General features: G+C 44.6%; 1 protein-coding gene across 1 annotated transcript in view; it reads left to right on the top strand.

The window, feature by feature from the left end:
* Positions 1-11,342, top strand: part of LOC122064120 (O-fucosyltransferase 16-like) — a 33,055-nt gene extending 21,713 nt beyond the window's left edge. The window contains exons 8-10 of the mRNA XM_042627836.1: positions 9,769-9,871; positions 9,962-10,293; positions 10,393-11,342. Coding sequence (XP_042483770.1) covers positions 9,769-9,871; positions 9,962-10,293; positions 10,393-10,861 — 904 coding nt within the window. The 3' untranslated portion in view covers positions 10,862-11,342. The remainder of the gene's footprint in view (positions 1-9,768; positions 9,872-9,961; positions 10,294-10,392) is intronic.
* The last annotated feature ends 2,050 nt before the right edge of the window (positions 11,343-13,392 follow it).

Consider the following 13,392-nt stretch of genomic DNA (forward strand, 5'->3'; position numbering starts at 1 on the left):
TTTTTTTTTTTTTTTTGCAATCCCGAAGACCGATTCCGAATCCAAAAGTATTTTTCAGATCTTCGGCCTACAGGTGGGGTATGAAGGCCGAAGCTCTCATTCAAGTGGGAGCCATTTATCGCAAGGTTCGGTCCTGTTGAGGCATTGGTTCGATGGTGGGGGAATAAAGGCCGAGGCTCCCTCACACCTCGGGGTGTCTTCATTAAGCCCCCGCCGCAGGTGCTTCCTTCCTAACCCCTACCTGTTGTCAGCTCTCAACTAAGGTCCTATCTAAGGTTCCCGGTCAAGTCTGCTCTGCCTTGGCCTGAGCTCCTAACCAAGGTAATTCTTTCGATTGTTTTTTTTTTTTTTTTCGGCTTCGGCCCTAGTGCCCGACCGAAGGAAGTGCCTTATATTAGGAACCATTAGGAAGCGACTGTCGTAAGCCAGCTCATATATTTATAAAATGAAAATCCTTCGGAGTGTTTGGGATGGAGAGTTACAACTCGTAAGTGCTTAGGAAAAGAAATACGAAATGTAAATGTAAATGTGCATGCTACCTCACTACTGGTAGAATTTCCTCAAGTTATTTGAGTTCCATGATCGGGGTACCTTTTCTCCCCCGTAGTCTCCAGGTGATAGGACCCTGGTCGTATTATCCTTGAGACTCTGTAAGGACCTTCCCAATTTGGAGCTAACTTTCCTTGATGCCTCGGGTTTGATATCTCTGCCCTTCTGAGGACAAGGTCACCCATTCTGAGCTCGTTCCTTCGGACTTTGGAGTTGTAATGCCTCGCAACCTTTTGCTGGTAGGCGGCGATCCTTTCTTGCGAGGTGTCTCTGACATCAGTCAAGAGGTCTAAATTAGCTCGGAGTCCTTTATCGTTTTGTTTTTCGTTGTAATATTGGATCCGATGGGCTACGGCTACTACCTCCACCGGGAGTACAGCTTCAGTGCCGTAGGTTAAAATAAAGGGTGGTTCTCCGGTGGCTGATCTCTTAGTCGTGCGGTAAGCCTAGAGGATGTTGTATAATTCTTCTGCCCATAATCCTATGGCATCATCCAGTTTCTTCTTTATTCCTTGGAGTAGGGTACGATTGGTTACCTCTGTCAGTCCGTTGGTCGATAGGTAACAGACAGATGTTTTCCTGTGGTCGATGCCCAGGGCATCACAAAACAAGCCAAAAGTTGGGTTGGCGAACTGAGTTCCATTGTCCGTTACCGCCACCCGAGGGATTCCGAATTGATAGACTACCGTCCTTTTGAAGAAGTCCCTTACATTCTTTTCGGATATCGTAGCCAGTGCTTCGGCTTCTGCCCACTTTGTGAAGTAGTCTACTGCCACCATTACAAACTTTCTTTGTCTCGTGGCCAGGGGGAACGGGCCCAAGATATCCATTCCCCACATGGCAAATGGTACTGGGCTTGACAGGGAGGAAAGCTTGGTAGAGTGTTGTCGTGGGACGAGGGCGAACATTTGACACTTAACGCACTTCTTGACGAACGACTCCGCGTCCTTCCTCATGACCGGCCAGAACAGGCCCTGCCTCAGCACTTTATGGGCCAAGGCCCGGGCTCCCAGGTGTTGGCCACATATCCCTTCATGTACTTCTCGGAGTGCATACTCACCATCGGCAGGGTTGAGGCACTTGAGGTACGATGTGGTGAACCCTATTTTGTATAGCACCTCGTCCTTCAATAGGAAGCGTGCTGACCGAATTCGTACCTTCCTTGCCTCGTCCCTCTCCTTGGGGAGTGTTCCTTCCTTCAGGTATTCGATTATGGCATCCATCCAGCTAGGGCCACGCTCGCCAATGGGTAATACCTCCCGGGGTTCTTCGGTTCTTGGTTGCGATAATACTTCAAAATACACCGATCGCCCAAGGTCTGTGAAGTCAGAGGCGGCCAATTGTGACAGCGCATCTGCGCTGGCATTCTCTGCCCGCGGCACCTGCCTTACCTCGAACTCCTTGAAGGCTGTTGCTTTGTCTCGCACTGTCTTTAAGTACTCGGCCATTCTCTGTTCCTTGGCTTCATAGTCCCCATTCACTTGTCGCACGAGCTGAGTCGCTGTGCACTATTAACTCCTGTACCATCAAGGCCCGCGCCAGGTTTATTTCGACTATTAGGGCTTCGTACTCAGCTTCATTGTTGGAGGCATCGAAGTCGAACCGTACTGCATACTCGATTTTGAATCCTTAGGGGCTAACAAGTATGATCCCAACACCGCTCCCCTCGCTGTTGGATGCGCCATCCATATACAATGTCCAAGTCCTTTCTGCCCGAGACTCAACAGACTCCTGGGGTTCATCTGTTAGCGTTGTCTCGGTTATGAAGTCCGCTAGAGCCTGTGCTTTTATTGCAGTTCTCGGCTTGTACTGGATGTCGAATTCTCCTAACTCTATGGCCCAGTTTACCAGGCGGCCGGGCATATCCGGCCTCTGTATTATCTTCTTCAGAGGTTGGTTTGTGAGCACACACGCCGTATGCGATTGGAAATAGGGCCTCAGCTTTCTTGCCGCTATCACAAGGGCATATGTTACTTTTTCCACCTTCCTGTATCTTGTTTCTGCGTCCAAAGGGATTCGGCTAACGTAATATATTGGTCGTCGTTGTCTTCCTTCTTCTTTTATCAGTACCGCGCTCACTGCCACTGCCGATACTGCTAGGTATAACTGCAAAGTATCCCCCGTATTTGGCTTCGTCAGTAGTGGGGGCGTCGTTAGGTACTCTTTCAATAGTTCGAAGGACTTTTTGCACTCTTCTGTCCACTCGAACTTTTTCGACCCTTTCAAGGTTTTGAAGAAAGGAAGGCACTTATCAGCTAATCGAGACATGAACCGTCCCAGGGCGGCGACTCTACCTGTGAGCTCCTGGACTTGCTTCACATTTTGTGGTGACCTCATGTCTCGAATATCCTGTATCTTCACTGGATTGGCTTCGATTCCCCTCTCCGAAACCATGAAGCCGAGGAACTTCCCCGATGCTATTCCGAACACGCACTTTGTTGGATTCAGCTTCATGCCGTATTGCCTTAATACTTGGAATGCCTTTTCGAGGTCTCAGATATGGTGTTCCACTTTCAGGCTTTTCACTAGCATGTCATCCACGTACACCTCTATAGTCTAGCTGATCATCCCCTTGAAGATCTTGTTCACTAACCTTTGATAAGTGGCCCCTGCGTTTTTTAGTCCGAAGGGCGTTGCTTCGTAGCAGTAAAGTCCTCCCTCGGTCATGAAGGGTGTCTTCGGGACATCTTCCTTACACATATTTATCTGATTGTATCCCGAGTATGTGTCCATGAAGCTCAGTGCCTCATGTCCCGAAGTGGCGTCGATGAGAAGGTCTATCTTTGGTAAGGGGTAGCTATCTTTTGGGCATGCCTTGTTTAAATCCGTGAAGTCAATGCAGATCCTCCAAATCCTGTTTGCCTTTGGGACCATAACCACATTGGATATCCATTCGGGGTATTGGATTTCACAGATGAACTTTGCTCCTAGTAACTTCTCTATCTCCTCATCTATCTTCTGCTACCTCTCGGGGGTGAAGGTCCTCTTCTTCTGCTTTACCGGCTTTTTAGTCTGGTCGATGCTCAGACGATGCTCTATTACTTCTCGGTCTATCCCAGGCATGTCTGAGGCCGACAGGCGAAGACGTCAGAATTGGCTCGAAGGAATGAGACGAGTTTTTCCCATTGCTGTCTTGGCATTGTAGCCTCGACTTGGAATTGGCGAGTACTATCCCCTTCTTCGACTTCGACTCATATCAGCTCCTCCACCGGTTCTCCCCTCAGATAACTTGTATCATCGCGTAGATCTTCTATTGGGAGCGCTTCACCCGCCTTTCCCTTTCCCTATAAGGTGGTGGCGTAGCACTTTCGGGACGCCTCCTGATCGCCTTGACACTCCCCAACCCCATTCTTAGTTGGGAACTTCATCTTGAGGTGTGCCGTGGAGACGACAGCTTTTAATAAGTTTAAGCCGACTCTCCCTAGTATGGCGTTGTATGCTGAAGTGATGTCTACTACCAGGAAGTTGATCATAACTGTTACCTGGTGGTCTCTGGTGCCTGCCCTTACCGCCAGCTCAACTGACCATTCTACTCTGACCGGGGCGCCTGAGAACCCTTGCAACGGGTGTTCGACCTTCTTCAGCTTTCCTTCATCTAGACCCATCTTCTGGAAGGCTTCAAGGAATAGGATATCAGCTGAGCTGCCGTTATCCACCAAGATCCTTTTTACTCTGCAATCGGCTACGGTCATGGTAATTACCTGGGCATCGTCATATGGCTTCTGCACCCCTTCCAGCTCGCCATCCGAGAAGGAGATAACTGTCCCCATCCTTGCCCTCTTGCTTAACCATTCAGCCACATGCACGCTTCTCGCATAGGCTTTTGCTTTCTTGGCCGAATGGAACTATCTCCAGTGGTTAGGCCTCCACTGATAGTCGTTATAACCCTAGTTGGGCTTTTATGATCGTCACGGGGGCGATGGTTAGCTTCTTCGGGCGTCTGGTCCTTTTTCCGTTCTTGATTGCCCTTGCGGGCTAGCCCCCTTCTTTCACGGTGGCCTTACCGTCTCTTTGGTAGTTGTCCTAGTGATCGTTGCCGTCTTGGGCATCTTCCTTTTCGCGGTTAACGAACCGACCTAGGTATCCTCTTCGGATCATTCCTTCGATCTCCCCTTTCAAGTGCCAACAATCTTCGGTGTCATGACTGTGGTCTCTGTGGAAGTGGCAATACTTGTCCATTTTGCATCTCACAGGATGTCGTCCCATCTTCCTAGACCACTTCATGACCCCGGCGTCTGGGGTTTCTTTTATCTGCATCAGCACGTCTGTCCGTCTTCGGTTTAGCGGTGCATATCTTTTGAACTTCTTCGGTAGACTGGGTGCCCGATCACATTCAGACTTTCATCTCTTGCCCTTGGAAGGTTTGTCATCATCTCTTGAGGTCCTTTTACTCCCCGTCTTCGCTTCAGCTTCCTCATCAGCTTGGAGGGTTTCTTCCATCTGAATATATTTATCACACCGAGCCCTCAACTCAGCTAGGTTCTTCAGTGCATGTTTCGCCAAAAATCTTTTTAGCTCTTTATCTTTGACGCCTCCCAATAAGGCCGTGGACTCTTCTTTTGGGTCCAAACCTCTGATCGTGATCTTCTCCTGTTAGAAGCGCTTCATGTAGCTTCGTAGTGACTCTCCTTCATGTTGTTTGACGTTGGTCAGGTTCAATGTGGTCTTCTAAAGGGGTTGGCTACTGGATAATCCCCTCATGAAGAAGTAACTCAAATCGCTGAAGCTGTGAATCGATTTCGTCGACAGGCTGTTGTACCATAACCTTGCCGCTCCTCTGAACATTAAAGGCAAGGCGCGACACATGATGTTTTCCGAGATTTGGTGAAACTGCATCGCAACCTTGAAGCCTTCCAGATGATTGATGGGGTCTTCATACCCGTCATAGGTGCCATATTTGGGTAGACGAAAACCGATCGGGAGGGGGTCGCTCATGACCTCATCGGCTAGAGTCGTGTCATTAGTGATGTCCGGCTCGCGAGTTCCCGTCTAGTTTTCTGTGACTTGGATCTTGTCTTTCAGGTCTAGGATCATCTGCTTCAACCCCGAGTCCTCACGTCTCTGTCCGTCTCCTTGGCGTGGTCCCTCATGCCTGGCCCTGGTGGCGTGCCGCACCCTTTCTTTGGATGCGGGGCTTTCCCTCATGGCATGGTTTCGAGGATTCCGGCCAGGCCTTATCGATCCTGAACTACTCCGGCCCTCGTCTTGGGCTTGCTCTGGCTGGACATGGGAGCCTCGCGGTGCTTCGCCGGTCCTCTGAGAGACGGCCTTAGAGACCTCCTTCATTGTCTCGGCCATTCGGTCATACTTCTCTTGAAAGGCGTCGAACTGCTCCCTTGTCACATATTCTTGCGCCCTAGGAGGGGGCGGAAGATTATTATCTCCGTGTCCCGAATATCCGGCTGAGCGCTGGTCCCTCGCGAAACCTTCTCTATCATTGTTTCCCCGTTCTTCGTCGATTTTCGTTGAGGGGGGAGCCCTCCTGAAGCTTCCCCCTCGTCCATGTTTATTATCACAGCCCGTTCACACAGAACCGGACCGGTGATCGGGTTAACTCCGGTTAACCCAAACCTGCCAGGATCATCTGATACAGTACCCAACCACAGCATACACACATCTAAGATAACATTCAAAAATTCAGCGGAAGACTTAGTTTACCTGTAAACACCCCCAATATACTTGATACCCAAATTGTAGTATATAGATAAATACATGTGGGCCTGTAGGCATGATATTTACACAAAAAGAATAACAATTCACGCATCAAGTACACAAAAAGGGGTTACCAAAAGAATTAAAAAGTAAAACCCAGCACGGTATCAATACTGCGATCCCGCAGCACAGCCCACGCACGAGCAATCAGTGCCGTGCTTATATTCCTCGGGGACCCACCAATCCTCTTCGGGGAATTCAACCGTGGGGCCTGACCCTTGATCTTCAGGTTGGTGACCTGCAAAATCGTCTAAAAGACGTGTAAACGTGGGATGAGCTCACTAGCTCAGTAAGTGAAAAGGACCACACAACAGTCCACACAACAATCACAACCATATGCACTATATGCTATGCAATTCATTTTAAATCACATCCACCTAAACAACATTACTAAGTCTTTGGGTTAGTGCTACTACAACCACAGTGCGCGTATACTCCAGGTACGAGCCGCGAACTCCATCCCGCAATACGCCCATAGGGCTGTCGGAGAAGGCCCACCGTCCGGCTCTCAACGTAAAGTAAATGACAGAAAATAAAGGTGCTAACTCCAGCAATTTAAAAGCAGTACGATTGGCCCTCTTGAATATACCACCGAGGTTGCCGACTGTCTTAATGACCAGCCGGGCGTATGTCTAACCGCCACAGTGACCCGACAACCGAGACCACTGCTTCCCCTCAAATGGTAACCCAACACCTCAACCCCTGTTGGGAAGGGTCGTAGCACGGGAAGATGATAATCCTAAGCCGCATGCTCCTATATGACATAGTACGATTGTATAGTATCATCGCGTCCCATTCCACGGGCCACCAATGCACTCGTTTTCAAGCCGACTACGGCATCTAGTCTAATAATGCATCATGCACAATGATCCCATCATTCATCACATAAGTACATCACCATTTAGCATTGAGAAAGTAAAACACAACACACATGTCATAATCATATGAGGATGGCTAAGCTACACATAATTTGCATGATGACATGGCTAGTCTAGATACAATTTAAATGAATGCCAAACAAGCCTTAACATAAGGCCAAATGTCCTCTTCCCACTTACTTGTAGTGTACAAAGACTCATGCCCGGTACAGGTGAGATCCGGCGCGAGAAACGTAAATTTTGGTGAACCTATCATAAGTGAATGGGGTTAGCATTTCACCACTTTGGGATCAAAACCAACAAGATTTGATGACAAAATCATATTTAGAATCATAAAAGAAGGTCGCACGTCCGTTTTGGGTCCATTCGGACACAAAAATCACGTTGGGGGCCTCTCGGGTGGGTCGGACAGCCCACCTGTCTCGGCCCACCGGTCTTCACAGGTGGGCGGGTCGGCCCAGCGGTCTTGACCCTCCGGTCATGACCGGCGGGCAGGTCGGCCCGCCGGTCGGGGCCCACTGGTCGGCCCCAAGGGCCTGCTCTCTCAGGGGGGTGCCCTCAGGCGGGCTGTTTGGCCCATCGGTCTCAGCCCACCTGAGAGGGCGAAAAAATGCCATTTTTCTCGAAACTTTCCCCAGTCTTTGGAGAAACAAATGGGGCTTTTCCAAACCCATTTTCCACACATTCAATGTCTCATAAGATGATTCTAACCTAGATCTAAGTTAGATTTAAGGATTGGAAAGCCATCTTACCTTCTTTGTTCAAGAACTCTTTCAAAACCCCAAAAATCACTTCTTAGCTCAAGAAATCACCAATGCTTCTCCAACCTAGTAAACACTTCTTCAAATCCTTCAAAATCAACACATAGACCATCTGTCAAACCTTAGATTCGTCATTTCAAGGGGGATTTACAAGATCTCAAGGAACTCTACCCAAATCAAGGGTTTTACTTGGGTTTGGTGAAAGTTTAAGAAACATAGCCTTTGCTCACCTCTAATCATAGATCTTATGTTGGGGATCACTCTTCCGGTGTCGGAATGGGAAGATCAACCCTTGGCGCCGCTTAAATCCATTTCTTCTTCCTCTTCCTTTCCTTTTCCTCTTCTCCGTTCTCTTTTCTCCCTTCTTTTCTCTCTCCTCTTTAATCTTCTCACCAACTTCTAAATGTAATAAATGAGATATTGAAAAACACAAAACAATGCTATTTATACTTTCCTAAAACAACTAGTAACCACATGGGTGGGTCATTCAGGTGGGTGGATGCGCCCACCTGTGACCGCCCACCTGAGAGCCAAAAATCTACCAACAAGTGGGATTTTGATGGAATTCGACTCTCGGCGCGTATCTCACTCTCGGCACAAGGTATATTCTACGTATGCACTTTAGGATACGGCTACATACCAGCATTACCCGTACATGGCCTTATGATATGTGCATGTGCACGGCTTGGGTACACCCGTCTCCTCTGGCACTGACTCGGACTTGTCTGGCCAACCTGTGTTCAAAGTCACCCTTGCCATCATGGTCCATAAGGAACCCGCCTTAACCCTCTCCAGTTCGGGTCCTGCATAGTTAAACCAGGTCAACCGTGTAATTAGACCGGGTTTAAAAAGTAGGGTATCACATTTATACTCGGCGTTGCTCTGGTTTTCCTACGATTGTAGGTTTTCCCCACCATTACTGTCGTTCCCACAGATGGCGCCAATCTGTTACTGTCGAAAATCCGTATGAGCCGACCCTGCACAAGCACAGAAGGCAGAGGCCCGGAGGTATCTCCGGGATTAGTCCTCCGATGCCCAAGTTAGTGACTGACAGAACAGTGTTTTTTACAAGAGTAATGGTGGGTGTCGGCGTACCTCCTGTAGGTTCCTTTTCGGTTCCCTTTTATAGGGTTTCTCGGCCTAGGGTTTCGGGAACCCCTCCCTGGGAATCTTCTCACGTGATTTGAAGCCTTGCGGCCTCTATCGGATGGGCGACACGTGTCCCTCCCTCGGATGCCATGTGTCCTCGCTTATTGGGTGATAAATTCCGTCGTATCAGAGGGCAATGCATCTACTTTCCTATAATTAATAACTTGACCTGACAGAGTGTTAAGAGAAAGAGAGATCTTAAAATCTTTCCTTTTGCAGAAAGAACCGAGTTAAATGCCTGAAAGTCTCTTTGTTCAGGAAAGAATGATAATGAAAATCCTAACCGAAATCTAATGTGTACTTGCTATAACTAATGCAATGGTTTAAGGCTTCATTTGTTATAATTTAAGATACTAAAAATGCTTTTTCGGGAAATTGTTTATGCTACGCCTTGATAAACTTTATCAGGTGCATGACTAAGATAAACTATAAAGCCAACAACTTTTGTTCTACAGATTTTATTTATAGTTATGAATATCTTTTTCTGGAAAAGTAGCTTATTTAAGTCCTAATATTCAACTAGCTACAGCTCCATACAACAACAACAAAGCCTTTTCCCAACTAGATGGGGTCGGCTACATGGATCCTTTACAGCTCCATAATATTACCAAAAGAAAAAAGAGCATCAAAGGCAAAATCATTATTTTTTTTTCAATAGAATATAGGTAAGGGAGACAGAGGGAATGTTACTTTGATGTAATTATTCATTTTGGTAACAGGTTTGAACCTGATATGCTTGCATTCTCTGGATGTTACTATGGTGGAGGAGAGAAGGAAAGGAAAGAACTGGGTAAAATCCGTAGGAGGTGGAAAACGTTGCATGTAAGTTTCTTAACTCTGATTTATTGGTGAACAACCTTTTGGTATTAGGATATGTTTGCCTTAGATGACTTCCAAATAAATGACTTGCAGAAAAACAACCCTGACAAGGAACGGAGGCATGGAAGATGTCCTCTCACTCCAGAGGAGGTTGGACTTATGCTAAGAGCACTGGGATTTGGTAGTGATGTTCACATCTATGTAGCATCTGGTGAAATATATGGAGGGGAAGAAACATTAGCCCCTCTGAAAGCTCTGTTCCCAAATTTCCACTCTAAGGATACAATCGCAAGCAAGGATGAATTGGCACCATTTTCCGGATTTTCTTCTCGTATGGCTGCACTTGACTTTATTGTTTGTGATGAGAGTGATGTATTTGTAACCAACAATAATGGCAACATGGCCAAAATTCTAGCTGGTCGAAGGTACAAGGAATATTTTTTAATTTTTTTTTTTTTATTTTGTTGGTACCCAGGCTATCGAAACTGGTATTGACACTGCTTTTGCCTTATATCTTATTGCAGGAGATACTTTGGACATAAACGTACCATTCGTCCAAATGGTAGAAAACTGAATTCCTTGTTTCCGAATCGGGGTAACATGACTTGGGAAGTATTTGCATCCAGTGTTCGTACTCATCAGAGAGGCTTCATAGGAGAGCCAAATGAGGTTAGGCCAGGCAGGGGTGAATTTCATGAGAACCCATCATCCTGCATATGTGAAAATTCTGAGGCAAAAGCAAAATGGGAAAGAGTTTCCCGAAGCCAGACTAAAGGTAGCCAGAAAAGTGAGCAGGGGGATGAAGCAATCAAAGATATTGGTGAAGTCACTGACAATCAATTTACTGATGATGAGCCAGAGTGGTCTGATTCAGATTACATGGATAATGAGGATGGGCCAGGGGGAAAGGGACAGTCTATTGGTACACATTTGGATGATGATCTGTTCCTTAAATCTGAGGAACCTGAGTTGGAAGAAATGCTATCAGATTGATGAAGCTACCTTGCCCCTAAACAAAATGTTTTTGTACCTAACCCATTTGTTCATTGCATTCTTTGGGACCTTTTTTTTTTTTTTTGGACAGTTTTTTGCTTATATGAACTACTTTTTGACCAAAGCTGGAGTCTGGAGAGTTATCCTCTTGTATATAGAGCCATAGCAATAGAGCTGTACAACATCGTATTTTAATGGAACAATTTCAAATTCAAGGACCATGAAGGCAAGCTGCGTTGTCCAAATTCAAAGCTTCCCCATACGATAATGGGGCATCTCCGGCCTCACAGTTGAAACAGACCACAGTTATTGTACATTTGCAGAGGAAGTGGGTCGGAGAAGGAGCAGGAAAGGAGCCGTAGGGTCATGTTTTAAGGGTTTTTCTGAAGATGTGAATGTCAAAATGCTAAATTGGTATCAGAATGTTTAAACTGTATTTTCCTATGAATTGAAATAGAAAATTGTTCAAGGTTGCTGGAAAGTGCTAATTTTCATCAATGCTTCTGCCAGTTTTGTATTGCCTATTGGATTGATTGTAGTTCAATAATGAGTTTTCCTTTTTTTTCTTTTATAGGTAGGCCTCAAGAAGGGTTGAATACCTCTTTATTGTGAGGAGGTCTTTGCCAACTGAGCTACAATTTGGGGTTAATTCAATTGCAATATATTGCCCCCTTCCCCCTTTTCCTCTCTTTTATTATTTATTTATTTATTTTGGGTAAGTAAGAGGAACATTTGACAGAGGTAAAGTATCATGTTTCATTATTTGTTTCCGAAAGAAGATCTCACTTTGAAAGTAAGCATTTGGACTGAAGTGGACTTCTTGTCCAAGAATAACGAAAAAACAAAGAAAATATAAAAGTGATTATTCGTTCGGTGCACTTAAGATGAGAAAGGCCTCACTCTATTCTCTTGTGGCCACTGGGGTTCGCAATTTTGATTCTATAATTGTATGCATATGCTGATGGGCAGTATGTCTCGATCATAATTAGGAAATTTGGATTCAGGAATTATTTGGACAGGTAACTATTTAGAATAATTTGCTTTGTTAAGATTCAATCAAAAGAATGGATTAAAAAACGGGCAACATAAATTCGGATTTGGATGTTCGTTTTTCTTATTTCAAATGTCTTAATTTTTTGGGATTATCAACTTAGTTGATGATGTGTAGTGGATCCAGCCTATGTCGTTCATTCCTGGCTGTCTACTTGTGTGGTTGTTCTAATGTATATCTCCTTTGATTAATTCACCATCAGAAAGACAATTAGATGATGAAGTAGTACATCGCTTAATAGTCAGCTTTATGCTCTCACCAAAATCTCTACAGATTGTGCTAACTTTCAGCTTAGTTATAGAGAGCTAGATGATCTTATAGAGACTCGTTTTGACTTGTTAGTGAAAGGTTCTGTGGATTTTGTTGAGCGATCCAAAAGAGAAAACATATTTGTATTATAATTTTATATAGTAGCTTAATTCCACATCGGATGAACATGAAACAATAGAAGGGAGGCAATTCCTATAAACAAGAGTGATTATGGTAGTTTAGCCCCACATTAGATATAAATGAGCCAATTGAAGGGAAAGAACCCTCATAAATAGGGGTGGTCATCAACTTACAATTAAAATTGGGTGACTATGGACTACAAAACCAATAACTCTCAAGATTGGAGATTAAATTAGTTATTATTTCTTTTATTTAATTTTTTTTTTCCAATGGGGTTTGTTCTCAAATGGCCATTTGTTAAAAAAAATTTAGTGTGTTTTTGTGGACAAAGTTTCCATGTTCATCATATTTCCCCTTATCTGCTTTTTAAACGTTTCTTGATTGAAAGATTTATTGTTTTAATACGACAATATAACTTTTCAATTTTTTTTAGATATTTTAACAGTACACAATTTTATTGACAATTGAACCAAATAAGGTTTAACAGTGTTTGACCCAATTAGAAATTGATCTCCTATATTTCTAAATGACATTTGTGTGTGTGTGTGAGAGAGAGAGAGAGAGAGTCAACCTCTAAGGATATAACACGGACATAAAAATTCGAATGCCAAATCATTTACAGTAATATAATCTGTAAAATTAATAAAAGAGTTAATATGGATAGCACAGCAAGTATAAAACAAAGGTATCACAAATTATGTATTATAAATTATAAAACAATAAAGATGAAGTACAATCAAAATTAAACAAGTTAGATAGGGTCCTATTCAATTTTGTAAGCTATTGGGTTCTCTATATCATGAAATACCAATTCCCATGACCCAGTCATTGAGGTTAAAATATAAAGGCAAATTTACACCCCCACCCCCTAGAGAATGCCACTATTAGAGAAACACCCCCTACATAATTCCAAATTATGCTCACACTCGTCAATCTTTGTTACAAGATATAACTTAAATGTTTTGACATCAGTTGATATTTTTTTTTTCTTTCTAAATACCAAAATACCCTTTTAAAAAGTGATGTTCTTAAGATACCCTTCTCTTAAAACCCCTAAGCCCTATCACATACACTCATACCCACCATCGTC

Source organism: Macadamia integrifolia, unplaced genomic scaffold (assembly GCF_013358625.1).
Source record: "Macadamia integrifolia cultivar HAES 741 unplaced genomic scaffold, SCU_Mint_v3 scaffold1532, whole genome shotgun sequence".
Lineage (NCBI taxonomy): Eukaryota > Viridiplantae > Streptophyta > Magnoliopsida > Proteales > Proteaceae > Macadamia > Macadamia integrifolia.